Here is a 23,444-nt window from a genome sequence, read left to right on the forward strand (position 1 = left end):
CCAAGCCCTTGTGGAGGGCCGGGGTGCAGCCAAATATTCCATCCGGTGTGGGCTGGATACCACCAACTCACTAGGTAGAGCGATGGCAACGACAGTGGCGATTAGACGCCACGCCTGGTTGAGGTCCGCCAACTTTTCGGCTGATGTCCAAAACACTTTAATGGACATGCCTTTTGATGGCCGTCGCCTTTTTGGCGACAAGGCAGACCATGCGCTTGAGCGCTTAAGGACTCCAGGGCTACGGCCAAGTCCTTGGGCCTCTCGGCCCTGCGCCAGCAAACGGGTGCCTTTCGCTCCTTTCGTGGCCAAGGAAGGGGCGCCCCCACACGTGCTGCCAGCCACACGCCGCAGACTAACATCCAGCGCGGTGGCGGCCGTGGAAATCGCCGTGGAGGCGGTCGGGGACAACAGCGAGGCCAGTCCACACCCTCCCCCGCAGCATCCGCCTCAAAACCCTCCTAGTCCGTGCTTTTCGGCCCATGTGACGCCAGTGGGGAGCAGGGTTCGCCATCACCACTCTCACTGGCGCACTGTCACTTCGGACAGGTGGGTGCTGCAGATCGTCCGGAGGGGCTACTCCCTCCCCTTCGAGACGACCCCTCAAGCCATGCCACTGCAACACCACGGCGTATCGGGGGATCATTTGCGGCTTCTGCAGGAGGAAGTTTCGGCCCTCTTGGCCAAGGGGGCCATCGAGCGCGTTCCTGGGCCAGAAGTAGGTTGCTACTCCCACTACTTTCTGGTACCCAAGAAGGGCAAAGGGGGCCTACGCCCTATCTTGGATCTACGGAACGTCAACGGCTTCCTCCGGAAGGAGAAGTTCAAGATGCTGACTTTGGCTCAGGTCTTAGCTGCCCTGGACCCAGGGGACTGGATGGTGGCGTTGGACTTGCAGGGCGCTTATTTTCACATCCCCGTCCTGCCGGCCCACCAGCGTTACCTACGGTTCACGGTAGGCCACGAGCACTTTCAGTTTACTGTGCTCCCCTTCGGCCTTACCAGCGCCCCACGGGTGTTCACAAAGGTGATGGCGGTGGTCGCAGCTCATCTGCGCAGGTTAGGGGTTTCAGTCTTCCCCTACCTAGACGACTGGTTGTTGAAGGCGGGCTCGCCCCAGACAGTCGTGGGCCACCTCCAGACGACGGCAGACCTCTTGCACCAGCTGGGGTTCTCCAACAATGTGCCTAAGTCACACCTGTGCCCCTCTCAGAAGCTCCTTTTCATCGGAGCGGTTCTCGGCTCGGCGCGGTTTCGGGTTTACCCACCCGAACAGCGGGTTCGGGATATACAGGCTCTGATTCCCATCTTTCAGCCTTTATCCCGAGTTTCGGTCAGGTTGACGCTGCGGCTTCTGGGGCTGATGGCTTCCTGCATCCTTCTGGTGCATCACGCCCATTGGCGGATGCGGGCTTTGCAGTGGGACCTGAAGTTTCAGTGGGCCCAGCATCAGGGCAACCTGTCCGACCATGTCCTGATCTTGGAGGGCACTGCGAGACAGCTGCAGTGGTGGCTCACGAACCCCGATTGAGTCAGCGGCAGATCCCTCTCCCTTCCCCAACCGGGGCACGTAGTTGTGACGGACGCGTCCCTCCAGGGCTGGGGAGGCCACATGGGAGAGGCGGAGATCAGAGGCCTCTGGTCTCCGGCGGAGTCCCGGCTCCATATCAACCTTTTGGAGCTCCGGGCGATTCGTCTTGCACTGAAGACATTCCTCCCCTCTGTCCGGGGGAGTGTAGTGCAGGTGTTCACGGACAACACCACCGCCATGTGGTACTGCAACAAACAGGAAGGGGTGGGGTCGTGGACCCTCTGCCAGGAGGCTCTGCGCCTCTGGCAATGGCTGGATCATCAGGGAGTGACCCTGGTGGTTCAACACCTGGCAGGTTCTCTGAACGCCAGGGCGGACGAACTCAGCTGCCGGTGCATGATGGATCACGAATGGCGTCTGAACTCTGACGTTCAAAAAAGGATTCAAAAAAGGATGATCTTTGGACTGGGTAAGAGTGGTCTGTACTCTGTTCATCACCACCCCCCTTTTCTGAATCATTTTTGTCCACCATAAGCGTGGAAGGGTATACTCAGATGTGAGTCCCTTGCTCATTGCACCATCAGGATTCAAGCAAGCCGGGCCGAAGACGGCTGAAATGCCAGAAACCGGTCCCCGGAAGCTTGTTTCCTTCCCAGTATAAGAATTGGCTTGGTAGTTTGGTCTGCCCTGTTCCCATGATGCACTGGGCCAGGGTCAGACTAATTTGCATATAGCCAAGTTCTGAGCTGGGATGGTGCAGTGAGCTAAAAAACGGTGATGGATCAAGCCCTGATCTTTGGACTGGGTAAGAGTGGTCTGCTTAATTCAGACACTCTGTTCATCACCACCCCCCTTTTCTGAATCATGAACTCTGACGTGGCGCAAGGCCTCTTTCTGCAGTGGGGAGAACCTTGGTGAGATCTATTCGCCACCGAAGAGAACGCGCAATGTCATCAGTTCTGCTCGTTGTAATTTCCAAGGCGGCACTCGCTCAGAGACGCTTTTCGACGCGAGTGGAGTTGCGGTCTGTTGTACACCTTTCCGCCTATACCACTTCTGCCCAGAGTGCTGAAGAAGATCAAGCGCGACCGGGCACAAGTCATCCTTGTGGCTCCGGACTGGGCACAAAGGTACTGGTATCCCGAGCTACTCAGTATGTCAGTCGATCCCCCGGTTCGTCTGCCTCTTCAGGAGGACCTTCTGTCGCAGCAGCTGGGGACGGTCCTCCACCCGAACCTGTCCAGTCTCCACCTCCATGCTTGGAGATTGAGCGGTGACAGTTGAGGCCATTTGACTTGCCTCCTGAAGTCTGTAACATCATTCTGGCAGCCAGGCGTCCCTCCACAAAGTCGGTATACGCCTGCAGGTGGAACAGATTTGTGGCATGGTGCACAGCAAAGGCTGTGGATCCCCTCAATGCCCCTCTTTCTGAGGTTCCTCTCTTTCTTCTTTCTCTTGCCCAGCAGGGCTCTGCTCTTGGCACTATCAAGGGCTACCTCTCTGCACTTTCAGCCTTTTTGAGGCTGCCTGATCAACCCTCTTTGTTCAAGTCCCCTATTGTTAACCGTTTCCTGAAAGGCATCACGCATACGTTCCCTCCTGTGCCCTTTGTGATGCCTCAGTGGGACTTGAACTTGGTTCTAACTTTTCTGATGTGCGATCCCTTTGAGCCACTTCACAACTGTCCTCTTCGCCTTCTTACTTTGAAGACTGCCTTCCTGGTAGCCATCACCTCTGCCAGGAGAGTGAGTGAGCTCCAGGCTCTATCCTGTAAACCTCCTTTCTTTTCAGTACATGCGGACAAGGTTGTGTTGCGGACAAGGCCCTCTTTCCTCCCCAAGGTAGTCGCAGCCTTCCACATTGGGCAGTCCATCACCTTGCCCACCTTCTTTCTGCCTCCTCATCTCTCGAGAGAGGAAGAGAGGCTCCACCGTCTGGACCCAAAACGTGCGCTCTCGTTTTATCTGGATCGCACACGCCAGTTCCGGGTGGATGACCAACTCTTTGTTGGTTACGTGGGCGCTAAGAAGGGGAAAGCGGTACACAAGCGGACCATCTCGCGGTGGATCATCTTGTGTATTCAGGCGTGTTACTCCTTGGCTTAGAAGGGACCCCCTGTTGGGCTGAGGGCTCATTCCAATCGGGCCACAGCGACTACAACTGCCTTGGGCCGAGGAGTGCCCTTGCAGGACATTTGCCAGGCGGCTACGTGGGCCTCGCTGCACACTTTTGCAAGACACTATTGCCTGGACAGCTAAGTCCGGAGGGATGGCTTCTTTGGCCGTTCCGTCCTTCAGGACTTTCTGGTGTGATTATTGATTCGCAGACCTACCACCGGGGTTGGTATTGCTGGGGTATCTATTCTAAGGTAAGGAATCTATCACTAACGTGTCTCTTTCAGATGCACAAGTTCGATATATCTGTAAGAGACATTAGTTAGTGATAGATTCCTTACCGACCCACCCATCCTCCCCGTTCTGCGAACCGATATCTAGGGTTAAGGTCATCCCCTTTCAGGGCCCTAGTTTCATGGCACCAGTGTTGGTTTTTGGCATAGCTCTGCGTTTCTGGCGCGGAAAAGCTGTGTCCAAGAACTGACGTCAGCACGCAGAGGCGGCGTCTAAGTACTCCGACGACGTCATCACGGCGGCGACGACTGACGCGGAGCCGCAGACGACGCCTACCGACGCGCAAGGGTACTGCTGCGCAAAAATTTCCGGATCCAGTCTGACGCCTAGGGATATTCTAAGGTAAGGAATCTATCACCAACTAATGTCTCTTACAGATATATCGTTACACAAGTAGTAACTTGTGCTTTTGGAATTTAAGAAGGGCCTAGCGGCTCAACTAATGTATGTGTGAGTGATGACAATGAAAATGAATTCACAAGTTCAACTTTTTTGGTTGTAAATTTGAATTCTAAATTGATTCTCATTTGTGTTATTCACTTGACTTAAATGTGAAACATTGCAATACTTTATACTCTGCTGTGCGTCTGGTAAACCAGTGATTGTTCCACTAGCTGTTGTACATTCAATTGGGCTGGCTGCCGCCCCACCAGATAGCACGCACACTCAGTTAAACAGTTCGAAGCTTTACACATTGCGCTCATTAGGGTGTGCACAGGTAAACACCTTGTTTAACCTCCAGGAAAAGGCACATCTCCATTTCAGAAGTACATAAGCATGCCTCTCCCCAGAGTCATAAAAGCTGCCTTTGTAAACGCTAGCTTATCTTTTGATGTATTATGTGGAACACAGGAGCTAAAACAAAAGCAAACTTATAGAGTATGTCTTTTTGTCAAAGCCCAGCAAAAAATATTAATGTGCTTTTACAGAAGACCTGGGTGAAGGGTGGGGAGCATACCAAGAGCACAGGAAGCAGCACATGGGGTAGATTAACCTAACGTGCACTCCCGTGGACTGCTCAAAGAAAAAAAAAGTAGCTTTCCAACATGAGCTGTAGAAGGGTACAAGCCATCCAATAAAACATATGGTAAAGAAGCTGTGCTCAAGGGGATGAACGTGCACAAGAAGAGGAAGGAAAGGGAAGGAAATTACAAATAAAAGAAGCAAGCAAATGAGTGACAAGAAAGCCAACTAATGGTGGGCAATGACCTGACCCAAAGCCCACTGTCAGTATTGTTTTTCCCCCACAATAAGTCCTTGACAGCGATTAGCTTAAAACTGTCTGTAGACGACATCTAAAAAAAGATAAACAAAACACTATTTAGGGGGTTGGGGGATCCATATAATAAAAGGGTTGTATGAATTGCAACATGTCAATTGCGTGCCCACAAGGAGAAAGAGAGATTTAAGTGTCTAACCACATTCCTAACAAAACAGACTGCTAAGGTATAAAAGCAGTGGGCGAGTCTCAAAATACACATGATCAGGCATTTGTTTTAAATAAATACAGTGATAATAAGGTACTTATCGTAGCAGCAAACAAAGGAACTTTCTAAACGAGTACTCATTGTTCAAAAGAGCCATGAATGCAGATAGGCACTACTTATAAATTCTTGTTCAATTGAGGTTTTATATCTTTCAGTTTTTTCTGTTGTTGCCGAAAAAAGTAAGAAAATACCACTTTGTGTATGCAGTTTGGGTGGTCCAGGTCTAAACATAAAATTAGGTGTGACTTTGCACAAAGATTGTTGACTGTAAGTACAACATGCATACATCTTGGGAGGGTGTTCCTAGTGAATGGTCCACCATTCTCAGCGAATATTTTCAGGCTCTCGTGCATTTCAGGTCTCTGAAGAGAAATCGATGAATTTGAAGCCATGGGACAATACTACTGATGTAATGGCAACACATTTTGTTATGTAGTTGATCTAGAAAGCCCTTAGAAACGGAGCTTATTAGGGATTCTGATAACCCCCTTGATGTGTTTGAGATGCGTCAGTATTGCAACCCCAGTACAAATACCAGTGATCGTGCAGCAGAACATGATGATGCAGGTCATTGTCACTTTTTCTAAAATTTCACAAGTATTTCATGCCTCCTTTCAGCAGTAATCGTACTAACCAATATTACATGCTTCAGCAGTTCGTTCGATTTTCTTTCTGCTTCTTCTGTATTACTGCCTTGTTAGGGCTGCAGCTTTCACCACTTCAAGGCTCCTCACGTAACTTTTTATTTTTGCATCTACAGATTTGATTTCTTCTGGGCACATTGAATGAGCACCTCTCTTGAACACAGTTCATTTTAACTGTCACAAAGTGATCCATGGGCAGAGTTTACCCTCTGTGTGATATTGACTGTTTTGAATAAAACCACAGCACAGATTCTGAGTTCGAAGTGTAGTAGGGCAAAAAAGATAAGGGTTATTGCATTTAGGAGCTCGCAAGTAAAAGTTGTAAAACTAAAAAAAAAAATGGGAGGTAATTTTGTTTTTTTTTCAATCGTAATAGATGGCTGTAAACCTTCCTCTAACATTTAGTAATTTGTGAAAGGGTACTTGCATTAAATAAATTACGTCATGCACTTAGCCCTGTTTGAAGTAGACTGGATACAATGTATTTTAAGACGGGGTAAATAAACTGACAAACTAGAACCCAAAAGAGGGTCTTCCATTAGCAGGTACACAGCTTTATTTTTTGTTGGCAGAATTTTGCTTGGTTTTCCTTTGAAATAGGTTCAATATCACTCTCTACCTATACTGATCACATAGCTTTTTTCCAACCTTGCTCCTTGCTTTTTTTGTTGGTATATCTCTGAATCAAAAAGCCACCTCTAATCAAGATTAGAAAAGCTTTTGGCATGTACCTGCTTTGATATTATTACACACTTTGTACTTAAGCTGGTTTGTGCTTTGAAAAGCACTGTAATTGCACTTTTTTATAGACAAGAAATTATAGACTGTTTTATTGTCTCTTTACTAACAAACTACCACATTTCTTATGTTTTAACATTTATCAACTGGTTTACCTCCCATTAGGCGCCTCCTTGGCATTATATCAAAAAAAGATATCCTCCGTCATATGGCCCAGATGGCAAACCACGACCCAGAGTCCATAATGTTCAGCTGAATGCCATTGCAGAGGAGAGAGAGGAATCAGAAGAGGAAGTTCACTTGTTAATGAGGACAGCACAGTAGCCGGACAACATCTCCTGACAGCAGAAAAACAGTCAAGATTTGGCAGCTCTTTGCACAATCGTGCTGCACTAATGCAGCAGCTACTGGGGAGTAAAAGTGATGTACTTTTCATATTTATTGTGGGGTTGCCACTCCTGCCTTGCACTGGATATAATACGCAATGATGGTGCATTGTTGAGAGATGGGGCTGTCCTGTGCCTGAGGGCCTTCAAAAGACACACTTGTTTTGGCTTTCCACTGGGATTACACAGAGTGGAGCTAACTTGAAGAGTCTGCGTGTTACCACCCCTTGTATTCCTACAAAATTGATACACGTTTATTTATAACATTGTGCAGGTTATCTGTGTAACATTATTACCTTTCAACATTCCAGATGGGCTCATAAGTTGTCCTTCTTTCTCCCTCTCTCCTTAGTCACATTGAAACTTCATTACGGTGTATTTCTGAGATTTTGAGTTTTAGGTTTACTACAACAAAAAGAGGCATATTTTGACAACTTCTGCAAAAAACAAACTGCTTTTGTGCACAGATTGATCTTGCTGCTGCAACCAATTTCATCCTAGTAGGTACTTTTACATGCTCCCAGACAAACCAATCCAATTTGCTGAAGGAATTCAGCTCACAGAATACCACTGAAGACAAATCTGTCAATTGGTTTAAAAAGTAGTGTTTTACAAATAAATATACATTAAGAACCTTAGCAAAGGATAGTAATTTCAGTATTCCATAAGTCATCTCACTACCAAACCTGTGTGTACAATATACCTTAACAAGATGAATCCAGTGAAGCAAAAGCAAATATATTTTTGAAATTTTTGTCACCCTTCTGTCTTACATTTTTGATCTTGTGGATCTAGTGAATGTGTTTCGATTTCATGCTACTTTCAGATGTTATTGTGCCAAAATAATCTGCGATACCTCACAACCTCTTTTTATATCAACGTCTCTCCACTGTGCTTACTGTATTAATTTGCACCTCTGTGTCATAGACATCCCTATCTAACTGCGTGCACAGCTTGCAGCACTCGCGTATGCACAGAAGGAGTTAATATAATAACATTGGGAGCTTAAAGTAAATTAAAACCACTCAATTTAGCAAGCAACTAACATGTTTACTACACAGGCAAACAGTCATCATCCTCGTGTAATACAAACCCTGTCACAATACACATTTATCATCACTCCCCATAGATTCAACAGTACAGCCATCAAACAAAGGCAAGAGAATGATGGTTTCATGTCTGGTGAGGTTAAATGCCCTGCTCAAGTTTTGAGCTTATGCCAGTGGTGGTTAATCGATTTCAGTTTTGTGTTGATCTATGTCTGGTACATATTGGTTTCTGATCAAGTCTTGCTATTTTCCATGTATTTGTCAGGGCAGATTCATGGATCTACTTCAAGAGTTTGCTCTCAGGCCTTTGTTCTTATGTCCTAGAATTCAGTAGTATTTTCTGGACAACATACAAAGGGCCAAAGGCTAAATTTGAATATGCCTCGTATTGAGTTGGCTATAAGGAAATATAATTTAGTTGCTTTTTTCTCCACAGTGGGAATCCTGCATCCTTCAGAATCTCCTTCACCACAAACACTTTGTCCAGTCTACAGGTTACCATTGTGATTTAATAGACCGTGTTTCCATGCTTATCATATACTGTTGCAGTGTTTTTCTCCTTTCAATCGCAGCATTGAAAAATTACAGTTTTATTGCTTCACTCCATTGTCATTATTTTACTCTAAAAATCAGAAATCTCAGAAGTACACCTTGCAGAAAGGTGTTCTTTGAAGCAGAAGTTTCTCATATTGAGACACACTGCGGAACAGAAGAGGCTCTTGGGTGCCTCGCAACGGGTAGTTTATATGTTGGGGGAGAGCACGGGGCATTATAGGCAAACTGTATGAACTCTCAAAGATCAAATGGTGTGAGAGCCATGTTTAAAACTGGATAGCATTTTGAATCGCAAAAAAAGACCTGTTTTGATCTTTTTTTATTGTTTTACTTTGGATTGTTCATGTTTTTGCATTTTATGCTAAGTCATAACGTGGCATAATACATACTTGTTTTACAGCTATCTGTGAATGAAAACACTATGATGCACTTCAGTGTTCTGCTGGTTTATACAGACTACTAGTGATCTTAAATAATGTGAATAAATCCTTGAATTCATTAAATCTGTGTTATACTAACAGCATGCTAACATTCATTCATAATCTTATTTTTCTGAAAACTACAGTTTCATCTCTTCTACAAACAAATCAAACAAAAATGATAGTGCAACTCTTGGCACTGACAAAATATGTTTCACATCTTGCACTAAGTTATAACTTTTCCCCATGGCCATTAAAGACTTTATTTCTTTTTTTTGAAGAATTTAAAACTATACAAATATAAGTCAGTTTATCATCTCATTCTCTCATATGTGGTTTGTTAGGTAGGGACTTTGAAAATCCCACTGATGCAGCCAATGAATTGACAGTTTACTTGAGAGAAAAAAAATAATCCCTTGAATACCTGGATGTTCTTCTCTCTGCATATATCTTGTTTTAGATATGGACTTCTAATTATCATGAGAACAACCTGTTCCGCTGGCACTACACAATCAAACTATCCTAAAGATGTAAAACCTATAGTTACAACTTTTCATTAATTATGTATTTGGAGTGAGGGGGATCATGATTCAGAGTCTGGGGCATTCTTTAGGCAAAACAAAAAACAGCATACTGTCCTTAAAGGATTTTATGTTCTGTAGAACTCACAGTTCTTAATTCAGTCTCGGAAACCATTGTAATTAGAGATTGTTTTTATTTGTCTGCACCAATTGATGTGATACTTGCCAGAAATAAATGAGTATGCCATTGGACGATCCATTGTTGTTACCCCATGCATAATTGTACAGAAGACCACAGTGAAAAAGTTAGAACAGTGCTGTCACATTAAGCTACAATGATGCTTAATGTGCTTTCCTGCTTGACATGTAAGACATGTTGTCTGGTTGTTGTATAGTAGATCCCTGACCAGGAAAACGGTGTATAAGGTACGTTCATCTGAAGCGTTCTGGTGTGCCTAAAATGTACTGTTCAAAGAAATAAACAAATATTTGCAGATGTGGCAGGAGGATCCAGTGGGTATCTTTTTGTTCATTAAAAACTGTTGGTTTCTCAAACATGCATAGTTTGTTAATCTGTGGATGTTGCCTAGAGCTGTATTTAATATTGATATGTGTTTTTTATTTTTTTATTTAATCTAGTATGCTAGAGCTATGATTGTTACAGACAAGCACTCCTATAAATGTAATGATCAAAGTATAAAATATGATATAAAATAAGACATAAAATTTAATGTATTAAGAAGAGTCTGTTTGCCACTTTAATCACCATGTTCGAGGCATATGGGCTGCAGATGGTACATTATGAATAGATCGCCATCTGGTGTTGGGCTCGGATGATTGCACTTTGTTTTTCTCTTGGAGAGTCTTTTGTATCTTGGTGACTCCTCCCTTGGTTGGTAGTGCGCATGGGCATCGGCTCCATCCTTAGATTGTTTTTTTCCGCCATCGGGTTCGGATGAGGATCGAGACGCTCCAGATCAACTTCAGAGAAAAGTAATTTATCGGCGCGTATTCCCTTTCCAATTCGACGGTATTGTTATCGAACGCGTTTCATTTCCATTCCGACGCGTTGCAAATTCAAAATCGAAGAGAAAAAACTTGGATCTACGTCGACGAACAGGAGGCCTTTCTCGGCGCAGTCAAGCCCGGAGTCCATGGAAAGGACTCCATTCAAAAAATGTCCAAAGTGTGGTGCTAAGTTCCCACACAAGGACCTACACGAGGTGTGCAACCTCTGTCTATCGCCTGAACACGAATCCAGGGACTGCGAAGCCTGCGCAGCATTCTCCTCCAAGCTAACGATTAGAAATCGTCGAGCTCGAAGACACGAGGTTTCCAGAATGCAGTCGGAGGCGATCCCGGAGCTGTTCGGAGACGAGCAAATTGAGGAAGAAGAGGATCAGTCGGGGTCGGAAGGGGACCAGTCGGAGGTTGAAGAACTCAACGAGCAACAAACCGTGAGTGACGACGTCCCCTTACCGAAAAACCGACCCCGTGCGGTAACGACCCCGCCTTCGGGCCCGGTCAAACCGCAGAAAAAAGTTTCCGACGCCCCGCCCTCGGGCCCGGCAACGAAACCGAAACTGAAACCGAAACACTCGGCCTCCCACCATGTCGGATCCGAGAAAAGGGCGACATCGACTTCGGCACCGAAGCTACATACAAGGGAAAGCTCGGTATCGAAACATTCCATGTCGAAACATAAATATGATTCGTCGTCCAAGATTCACTCGATACCCAGGAAGTCGGAATCGAGTAGACACTCGGTGCCGAAAACACCGAACACTGACGATCGAAAACATAAGCACCTTTCGGAACCAGGACCTTCGGTACCGATTCAGGAGCAACAGACAGATCCCAAACAAAAGATCTTGTTTATCGATCCGCAAACTGGTAAAGTAGTGACGAAGAAGAGAAAGAATGAACAGACAGAAGATAAATCTCTTCCTTCAAAAAAGAGAACAATGGGGACAAATATAACTCCTCCTGCTTCTCCTCGACCTAAAGTCACACCCTCTTCTCCTATTCCTCACACTAGGCCAAATATTCCTACACCTTCCACACCAAGACCATCTACACCTCAGTCTGATGTAGACAGTGATCTAGGGGAGGGAGAACCTCAAGGGGATGACGAAACCATCCCAGATGAGGATGACCCATGGGAAAATTATGACGTAGGGTCAGATGAGGACAACGACCCAGAGTTATATCCCTCAAAGCCTTCACCACCTGATGATAACACAGGGTTTGTGCAGCTCATTAATAGGGCAGCAAAATATCATAAAGTAGATATACATACAGAACCTCAAATAGAGGATTCCCTGTTAGAGACGCTACCTAATGCACAAAGAACATCAGGTACTCTTCCTATGTTGAAGGGTCTTCTCAGTCACACAGAAGAAATATTCAAAGACCCAGTGAGGGCTAGGGTGTTAAACCCAAGAATTGATAAAAAATATAAGGCGGCTCCAAAGGATCCAATATTTATTAAAGGGCATGTACCTCTGGACTCGCTGGTGGTCTCAAACGCTCGTAAAAGAGCAAACTCATTATCTACAGGAGAGGCTCCTCCACCTGATAAAGAGTCAAAATTAATAGATGCATCAGGCAAGAGAGTAGCATCACAGGCGGCAAATAGCTGGCGTATAGCCAATACACAGGCACTACTCGCACGTTATGACAGGGCACATTATGATGAACTAGAAAAACTCATCACACATCTCCCCAAAGAACATCAGAAAAAGGCAGATCAGTTAATACAGGAAGGTAAAATAATAACTAATACTTCCATTAAGTGCGCCCTAGACGCAGCAGACACTGCAGCAAGATCCATCAACACCAGTGTCATGTTAAGGAGACATGCATGGCTTAGAATCTCAGGATTCAAACAGGAAGTACAAACGGCCCTACTGAACAAACCATTTGATCAAAAGACACTGTTTGGTTCAAGCACAGATGAGACCTTAGAAAAAATGAAAAAAGATACAGAAACGGCTAAGTCAATGGGAGCATTGCAACAGCCAACACAAAGAGGTTCCTTTCGTAGATCCACCTATAGAGGGGGCTCAAAGAATACAGGAACAAATCAGCAATCCACCTCTTTCACACCAACATCACCCAGAGGTAATTCAAGAGGCAGTTACAGAGGTAACAACAACAAGGGTAGGGGCCGCGGAAATAATAACAACCGCAACGCCTCAACCCCAAAACAGTGACTTCATAGAACTCCCCCCAGACCACATAACACCGGTCGGGGGACGTCTATCACAGTTCCTACCTGTCTGGGAAAACATCACATCAGACAAGTGGGTGAGACAAATTATCCAACATGGTTATTGCCTGGAACTCACAGCTACCCCACCAAACATCCCCCCCAAACAGCGTCCAATGAGTCAAGATCATCTGACATTGTTAAGAGAAGAAGTACTAGCACTTCTACAAAAGCATGCAATAGAGAAGGTCCCAAAAGATCAACAAGGAACAGGAGTATACTCTCTATACTTCCTAATCCCCAAAAAGGACGGGTCCCTAAGACCAATATTAGACCTCAGACCTCTCAATGCTTACATAAATTCGGAGCATTTCCACATGGTCACGCTCCAACAAGTACTCCCTTTACTGAAGAAAGGGGACTTTCTTTCTACACTGGATCTAAAAGACGCTTACTTTCATATCCCAATTCACAAAGCCCACAGAAAATACCTAAGGTTTGTATTAGAAGGACAACACTATCAATTCAAAGTCCTTGCGTTCGGTGTCACAACAGCACCGAGAGTTTTCACAAAATGCCTAGCTGTGGTGGCAGCACACCTAAGAAGACAACAAATACATGTCTTCCCATACTTGGACGATTGGTTAATAAAGGCCAAGTCAAAAGAGGAATGTCTTCACAACACACAGAAGACAATTCAATTGCTGCACCACCTAGGGTTCACGGTGAACTACAAAAAATCACACCTGCAACCAAACCAGATTCAGCAATACCTGGGGGCTACGATAGACACAGAAAAGGCAATAGCATACCCCAACCCAATCAGGATACAGGCAATGGTCGGGTTAATACAAAGATTTCAACCACAACACTCACTACCAGCACGAGTGTTTATGCAACTATTAGGCATGATGTCCTCCTGCATACTGCTAATACCACATGCCAGGCTACAAATGCGTCCACTACAGGAGTGTCTAGCGACACAGTGGAATCAGGCTCAAGGTCAGACTACAGATCTGGTGTTGGTAAACGACCGGACGTATCGCTCTCTGAAGTGGTGGAACACAGAAAACATTTCCAAGGGACGGTCGTTCCTAGAGCCAATTCCACAAGTGATAATAACAGCGGACGCATCGCTCTCAGGATGGGGAGCGCATATGGACAAATACACAGTGCAGGGGAAGTGGAGTGTGCAGCAAAAGAAACTGCACATCAACTACCTAGAACTATTAGCAGTATTTCTAGCACTAAAAGCTTTCCAAATGCAAATAACAGGCAAGGCAGTCCTGATCAGAACAGACAACATGACTGCAATGTATTATATTCAAAAACAGGGGGGGGACACACTCTCTCCAACTATCCAAACTAGCACAGGACATTTGGAGATGGGCCATTCCTCAAAAGATCTATCTGTTAGCAGAACACCTACCAGGAGTTCAAAATCAGATAGCAGACATCCTAAGCAGACAGTCAGAACAAGTACACGAATGGGAGCTGCACGACCAAATACTGCAGCCATTCTTCCAAAAATGGGGGCAACCAGAGATAGATCTGTTTGCCAATCATCAGAACGCAAAATGCAAAAACTTCGCATCCAGGTACCCACACCAACGGTCCCAGGGCAATACACTATGGATAAATTGGTCCAACAAATTTGCTTACGCGTTCCCTCCTCTACCACTAATTCCGTTACTGGTTCGGAAGCTGCAGCAACACTCAATGACAATGATACTAGTGGCACCCACGTGGGCAAGACAGCCGTGGTTCACCACGCTGCTACAACTCTCACAAGTACCACATCAAAAGCTAAGATTATTACCCATGCATCTTACACAGAACCATGGAGAAATAATGCACCCAGATCCCAAACAACTGAACCTAGCGATCTGGCTCCTGAGGTCATAGAGTTTGGATATTTAGATTTACCACCAGAATGTATGGAAATCAACAAGCAAGACGTCCTACCACCAGAGCATGCTATTCCTGCAAAATGGAAAAGGTTTGCTATACACTGTAACAGTAAGCACATCAACCCTCTGGACGCATCCACTAAACAATCATTTGCTATTTACTACACTTGCAGCAATGTAACTTAGCATATACCTCTATCAGAGTTCATCTCGCAGCTATAGCGGCGTACCTACAAAACAGGCAACATCTTTCCCTGTTTAAAGTACCAGCAATTAAAGCTTTCATGGAAGGACTCAAAAGAGTCATTCCACCAAGAAGACCACCTTCCCCAGTCTGGAATCTCAACATAGTACTTACCAGACTAATGGGGCCACCCTTTGAACCTATGCATAGGTGTGAAATACAATTCCTCACATGGAAGGTGGCCTTCCTCATAGCTATCACGTCACTTAGAAGAGTAAGTGAGCTGCAGGCTTTTACGATTCAAGAACCATTTATGCAGTTACACCAAAATAAAGTGGTTCTTAGAACAAACCCAAAATTCTTACCAAAGGTAATTTCAGCATTCCACATCAATCAGTCAGTGGAATTACCGGTTTTCTTTCCAAAACCACAAACAGTAGCAGAAAGAGCCCTACATACATTAGATGTTAGAAGGGCCATATTGTACTATATAGAAAGAACACAAACTTTCAGAAAGACAAAACAGCTATTTGTTGCGTTTTCTCCTACACATAAAGGCAATCCCATCTCTAAAGCGGGCATTGCCAGATGGATTGTAAAATGCATTCAAATATGCTACTTAAAAGCAAAGAGAACATTAACTGTTCCTCCTAGAGCTCACTCTACACGTAAACTAGGAGCATCTATGGCATTTTTGGGAAACATTCCACTAGATGACATATGCAAAGCAGCTACCTGGGTTACACCGCACACCTTCACAAAACACTATTGTGTAGATGTGCACACAACACAACAAGCTAGAGTGGGACAAGCAGTATTAAAAACCTTATTTCAGACAGTTGCAACAGACACGGGCGACCACCGCTAGGGAGAGAACTGCTGTATAGTCTATTCATAATGTACCATCTGCAGCCCATATGCCTCGAATGGAATATGCTACTTACCAGTATGCATCTGTTCTTGGCATAGAGGGCTGCAGAGTGGTACATGCCCTCCAAGCCTCCCCGGAAACCTGTGTCTGTTCCAACATTATCTTATTTAGATACACTTACATGGGCATTCTTATCTGTATTCTACTATACTACTCCATCTAACCCTACTATGGCAAAACAATCTAAGGATGGAGCCGATGCCCATGCGCACTACCAACCAAGGGAGGAGTCACCAAGATACAAAAGACTCTCCAAGAGAAAAACAAAGTGCAATCATCCGAGCCCAACACCAGATGGCGATCTATTCATAATGTACCACTCTGCAGCCCTCTATGCCAAGAACAGATGCATACTGGTAAGTAGCATATTCCTTTTTGCAGATCTAATTGAAATCCGCATTCTATTTGTTTTCTGATTGTTAGGTTTTATGTAGCCAGTGTTGTCATATCCCTTATGGTTGGGTGTCTCTCTCATACCTCTGCATAAACCCCAATATTTTTCTTTCAATATGCTTTCAACTATTCCATAGATTTAAGCCTTTGGACTACTTATCCCATTCAAGGTCACTCCTCTTGTCCCCGTGAACCTTAGATATAAATAGATGATAAGAATGGCCACAGGACTCTGCATGTCTGCACTGTTTCCAGCCAGCCCCACTATGCTTCCGAAAGAAAACCTTTAGAATCTGTTATGTTAATTGGACTTTTCAGTTTATAATGGTATGTACAGAGAAACCTTTCACATATATTCCTTGTGAAAAATTGTTGTAATACATCTTGAGTGTTAGGGCGACTCAGACAGTCATCATCACGATGATTAAGTAAGCTATTTGGAAGGGAAACTTATGTTTGAGGCATTTGTGCTGTAGATACACATGCTTTGCATATGTCCACCATCTAGTGTTGGGCTCGGATGATTACAAGTTGTTTTTGTTCCAAGAGGTTTTCTTTGAGTCACAAGGCTGTGTGACTCCTCTTCTTGAGAATACTGCGCATGGTTATCAACGCCATCTTCATATAGTTTTTTTGCGCTGACGGGTGCGGATGTAGTATCTCGTGCTCCAATTCAGTCTCCTTCGGTCCTGGGATATATATCTCAGCAGTATTTTTTTGAACGGTGTAGTATACATCTCATACTAGAATTCGTAGCGGGTTTTCGACTAGTCTCTTTGGCCTATTGGCCACACCCAGCCGAGCAACACTTCTCCATTTCGAACGAGATCGAGAAAGACCTACTAATGGAACGCACTCCGTTCCATTTCTGTCCGAAGTGCCACTCCAAATACCCTCAAACTGACCAACCCCCTACTTATGTTTCTCACCTGAACATCAAAAAGACACACATGAGGCCTGTAAGTCTTTTCGGTCTAAAACTACTCTTCGAGATTGAAGGGCTAGACAACAAGAGATGCAGCACAAGCAAATGGACGATGTCCCCAACATCTTCGGTCGACAATAGGAGGAGGAAGAGGCTTCAGCGGCACAAGAAGAATCCTTTTCCATACATGACTCTGATTGGGAGTCTCAATCAGAAGAGGACTCAGCCATTCTTCATCCAGCACAAAAACAACGTACTGTGAGTACTCCAAAATCAAAATTTTCAGCCTCCACTGAAAAACTTCTCACGGGCCGCCACTGCACACAAGCCATGACATCCACCGAACACATGACTTGGAACTGTGCCCTCTGGCTCAGCACCGAAAGTTCAGACTACAGCAGCACCCTTTGTATCCTTTCCATCCGAGACCAAAACATCTCACTGTTCGGTCTTGGCACCAAAAAAAAAGACTAGGCTTCCTCCTCCGAAATGCTTGGTCTTCGGTCCGAAATCACCCCGAAGGCAATCCCCGAACAATTTCACTAAAAGCTCGATCCGAAACTCAAAACACTTCAAATTCAGCCTGGAACAAAGAAAAGTATTTTACAGCCACCAAAACAACGAACTCCTAAGAAGAAGAGAAAGGATACTGCAACTAGTTCATTGCACATTCCCATTCCTTTTTCACCTGTACCACAATCAACACCTCCACCTCCCACCCACCCCACCATCTCACTCACCAAAGTTGTGTGAGGCTGGTAATAAGTCTCCTCAGTCAATAATAGATGAAGACCAAGACATCCCAGATGACACACAACCAGGGGTTCCTTGGGAGTATTGATCCTCATTTGACACTGATCCTGATTTATACCATAGCTGTCCATCACCACCTGATGATACATCTGCTTATCAGGATCTCATAGCCAAAGCAGCAACTTTTCATCAGTTAACTTTATATAAGGACTCACCCGAGGAGGATTTCATCTTTGAAACTGTATCTAGTACACAAAAAGGGAAATAATACTTACCACTTCTAAAACGTATGACACTTCATGCAAATCAAATTTTCAAACAACCAATAAAAGCAAGAATAATTACTCCTCGCATTGATAAACAAGCATTTGCAATGCAATAGGTCTCACATTTAACAAGTTTGGGCTATTGATCATGTAAATAACAATGCTTTTTATTTATGTTTTAAAAGCCAAAACATAAATAAAAGGCATTGTCATTTGCAACGCTATTAGCTTAAACGTTTGAAAATGCGGGACCTATTGCATTGCAAATGCTTGTTTTGTGAAAGGAACGCACAGATTCAAACATGCTCTCTGCAAGAGTTATACAGCATCCTCCAGCACGGACTTACACAACTTGAAGGAACAAACAATGAAGCGTATGTACTGGTATCCCCATTTTCATTGGAAAGCGCAGGATCATTTGTGCCCCGAACTGTGTAGCTAACAAAAAACTCTCTGATGCAATTCAATTCAATTCATGAAGCTTTATTCGGCACATGTAAAATGACCAGAAAAGCACAAAGGTAAAAATCATAATAATAGCAAAGACATCAATATCTAAAAGAGTTACAAACAATATTGCAGAAATGATTCATTAAAAACACATACTTTTCCTGGCATTAACACAGTGATTTAAAAACGTGGCTGTATAAAAACAGATATCGGCCGATTGCAAATTGAAAATTAAAATCATTGCCTGATTAATTGTACGTACACCATGTTTTATGAACATTGGTTTCAAGAATGCAGTACGTAAATTCGAGTACAGTTTGCAGAACAGTAAAAAGTGCAAAGTGCTCTGAGTAGAAACTCCATCACACATGCATGGCCCCCGACGGATGTTTCTTGAGGGTCGGGAGGGAAGCCCTCAGCTTATAGGGTTCCCTTTTTACACAACTTGACTGACCATTCCACCTGTGCCTTCCGACAAGCCAGCTGCTTAGCCATTTGCCCCTTTCATCGTTACGTCACTTGTAAGCATACATGCATGCTGTACTAGATGGAATCGGGAGTAATGTACCAGGCTGTACTACAGGACGGTTAAGAGAACCATTAAAACCAGGCTTTGTGCTTTTTTCCCGTTCAATGTCTCTGGGACGTCAGCAAGATTGGAGTCCTGTCAGTGACAGGTCTGCGCGTGGACCTACCTGTCCCAAGCCTCTCCCTTTTAGGTCCCTTTTAGGAATAGTAATGGCGGGCACTGGGGGGGAGAGTGGCAGAAAATGTGAAAAGACTTGGTGCAAGGTCATCAGTAGAGAGAGAAGAAACGTGACTGCACTTATCCATAGGGGATGCCGAGAGAATGTGTGTATCTAGGGTGCGTTTCCACCAGCTGCCCGGGGCCCCGGCGATGTTTGCTCAGCCTGGCTCTGCTGATAAGCCTGGATTCCAACTTGTGCAGGTGCTTTTGACTGGATTAATTATCCTCGCCTCTGAAAACCCAGTAAAAGTGGCATTTTGTAAACCGCTTTTGATCCTTCAGATTGCGGGGGCGGGGCAGGGGTGACAAGCTTGGGTGACTTTATCGAGCGGGTGTCACGAGGCTTAAAGGGAAGCAGCGAGGGCAAATCTGAGGGCCGAACTACCAGCGCTCTTTACAGTACAACTATGTTAAAGGGAGTCATGATGTGAGAGGCGCGGATACTGATGTTTCTAAGGAAAGACCCACTCGACTGTCTAAAATACCAAGTTGCCTCCTACTGATGTCAGATGTGGAATCTGCTGTAGAGAGGACAGTGCGTTGCCTCTTCTCTCGCTGTCTCTTCTCTCGTTGCCTCTCCTCTCCCTGTCCCTCGCTCAGGCGCTGGCCTCTTTCAGTCCTTAGTTTATCCAAGCTAGTCTAGTTTGGAGAGGAGGGCTGGGCTTCAACTATGAGATGGAGAGAAGCACAGTTCTGTTGTCTACTTTGTTCTTTACATATTAACAATAAAAATATATATACACTGTAGTAAGCGCCGCGGTCAAGTAAGCAGGCATGCTCCTATTATTAAAGAGGTGGCGCAAGAGAGCCGTAATGACGTGAGTGCGAGTCCCACAGCAAGTCAGATCGGTCAATTTTCCCCCCTCTCCTTCTGGATTGCTCAGGGTCGCGCACACTGCTCTGATCGGAGTACCATTTTGAGTTTAAAAAAAAACTTCAACTCCCATAAAAGAAATAAGTGCTTTGGCCAAAAACATGTTTTAAACCAGTAGTGCGCGTGCATCAGAGGAGCTTTGCCCAATTGCGTGCTGCATTTTTTTAAAGCACGCTAAAGCCAATGGCCGCGGGCGAAAGCAAAACCACACGTACAAGCGCGTGGTCAGCTTTCAGAACCCCGTACAAGAGTTCCCGCACTGCAACGCTTGGCGCAAGACCTGAAAATACAAACCACCACCTTCAGAACCCATTTTTATTAGAGGTCAATTAACTCCGGAATTCGTGACTCTTTAGTTGTATCCAATGCGAGGAAACGGGCTAACTGCCAAACAACTGTAGATGTACCACCACCAGAAAAAGAATCCAAACTTATGGATGCCGCTGGTAAAAGAGCTGCAACACAAGCAACTAATCATTAGTGTATAGCTACTAGCCAAGCATTACTAGCAAGGTATGACATGGCACACTGGGACAAAATGGAGGGCCTTCTCCAACATCTCCCAGAGGAGCACAGAAAAAGAGGTAAAAATATTTTTAATGAAGGCAAACTTCTCACCAAGATTTCTATTAAGTGTGCATTACATGGAGCTGAAACTGCTGATAGGACTATAAATATTAGTGTCCTAATAAGACATGCAGGTTTAAGGGTGTCAAGTTTCAAACCTCAGATACAACAGACCATATTGAACCTCCCATTTGACAATGAACAACTCTTTGTCCCCCAGGTGGACACAGTCTTGGAAAAAATAAAAAAGGACACAGAGGTAGCAAAATCTATAGAGGTTCCTTTCATAGGCCCACTTTTAAACAAGGGGCAAGGACAGCTTCCACATATACCTCTGATTCACAATACAAAACTCAAGGACAAACCTTAACAACTAAAACCTGCTAAAGAGGTTCTTACAGTGGTAACAATTTTAAAGAAAGATAGAGAGAACAATACACGATTCCTCACATACCTACAATATACAATGACTCCTTTACTTTTCCCCACAACACCAAACACCAGTCAATTAAAACAGACCAATGGGTCTTAGATATTATCCAACATGGTTATTGTCTAGAACTCGTACCAACTCCTCCAAATATTCCTCCTCTGAAACACAAACTATCCATGCAACACCAAATCCTTCTGCAGCAAGAAATAACAGCTCTGTTGCAAAAAGGAGCAATAAAACCAGTTTCACCACCATTTCACAGGATAGGAGTGTATTCACAATACTTCCTTATTCCCAAAAAGGATGGATCTCTCAGGCCTATTCTAGATCTCAGACCACTAAATCAATACAGAACACTTCCATATGGTCACTCTTCAAGTGATCATCCTTTTATTACAAAAAGGAGACTTCTTGCAAACCTTAGATCTAAAGGATGCCTATTTTTGTATACCAATTCATCCTACACACAGAAAATACCTGATTGCAATTTCAGGGAAATTATCAGTTCAAAGTTCTTTCCTTTGGAATCACTACAGCACCAGAAGTATTCACAAAGTGCTTCGCAGTTGTGGCAGCACTTCTGCGCAGGGAAAACATTGTCTTCGATTATCTCGACGACTGGCTTATCAAAGCAACCTCATTCATACTTTACAGACAAAACACCCTAGATTTATTACATCAACTAGGGTTCACTGTCCACCTACAAAAATCTGATCTACAGCCAGCTACTACTCAAGCGTTTCTAGGGCCACACTCAACACAAATCTAGTGTTAGCATCCCCAACCACAGACAGAATACGTAACATACTAACGTTAATTTGAGAAATTCAAACAGGAACTTACATTCCAGCCAAAATATTTCTCAGACTTTTGGGCATGATGCCATTTTTTTGTTTACATAGTCCCACATGCCAGACTCCACATGAGACCTCGACAACAATGTCTCTCCCAGCAATGGACTTAGTGACTGGGTCAACTTCACGATGTAGGGTTGGTAAACAGCTGCACGTATCACTCTCTGCAATGGTGGAATCCACCCAATCTCTCCAAAGGGCGGCCTTTCAAGACCCAGTTCCACAAATAACTCTAACAGATGCATCTCTAACAAGATAGGGAGTACATCTCCACAACCTTACTTTTCAGGGACTATGGGCTTCCATACACAATAATGTCCAAATCCATCACCTATAGCTGCAAAGCTGTTCATCTAGCGTTCAAAGCCTTCCTAATTTACCTACTACACAAAGTTGTCCTTATTCGAACAGGCAATATGACAACAATGTATTATTCACAAAAAACAGGAGGACACGCTCTCCAATTATCTCACTTAGCTCAGAAAATATAGAAGTTAGCAATACACCACAACACTAATCTATCAGCAGAACATGTTCCAGGAACAGGCAATCAGATTGTGGACTTTCTGAGCAAAAACAAGTCCACGAATGGGAAATTTACCCCAATGTTCTTCAACCATACTTTCGCAAATGGGGATCCAAAGAGATCGACATGTTTGCATCAAAAACAAACGCGAAATGCCCACACTTTGCAAGCAGATATCACCAACAAGTCAAAAGGTAAAGCTCTATGGATGAACTGGTCAGAGATGTTTGCATACACTTTTCTACCTTTCCCACTATTTCCATTAGTGGTCAGGAAACTGAGGCAAACCTCGATAACCATGATACTAATAACTCCCACATGCACTCGACAAGCGTGGTTCTCAACACTCATGAAACTATCTCTAGTCCTACCGAGAAGCTTCACTTCAACCCGGACCTTTTTATGCACAACCATGGAATATTAAGACATCTCAAGACCAAAGAAATGAATCTTGCAATTTGGGGCCTGAGTCTTAGAGTTTGGATACTTAAGTTTGCCTCAAGACTGTATGAAAATTCTTGAAGAAGTTCATAAACCAACTGCAAGGCAAGATTATGCAGCAAAATGGAAACGTTTTGTTATTTTCTGTCACAAACAAAACGTTAATCCTCTTCAAGCAAAGGTATAAACACTATTTTATACCTATTCCATTTACAAACTGCTGGATTAGCATATACTTCTTTA

At 44.3% G+C, this 23,444-nt stretch overlaps 1 protein-coding gene across 1 annotated transcript in view; it reads left to right on the top strand.

Moving 5' to 3' along the window:
• Positions 1 to 10,290, top strand: part of CLCN3 (Cl-/H+ antiporter 3) — a 247,540-nt gene extending 237,250 nt beyond the window's left edge. The window contains exon 12 of the mRNA XM_086963830.1: positions 6,971 to 10,290. Coding sequence (XP_086819956.1) covers positions 6,971 to 7,129 — 159 coding nt within the window. The 3' untranslated portion in view covers positions 7,130 to 10,290. The remainder of the gene's footprint in view (positions 1 to 6,970) is intronic.
• The last annotated feature ends 13,154 nt before the right edge of the window (positions 10,291 to 23,444 follow it).

Source organism: Lissotriton vulgaris, chromosome 3_1, assembly GCF_964263255.1.
Source record: "Lissotriton vulgaris chromosome 3_1, aLisVul1.2, whole genome shotgun sequence".
NCBI lineage: Eukaryota > Metazoa > Chordata > Amphibia > Caudata > Salamandridae > Lissotriton > Lissotriton vulgaris.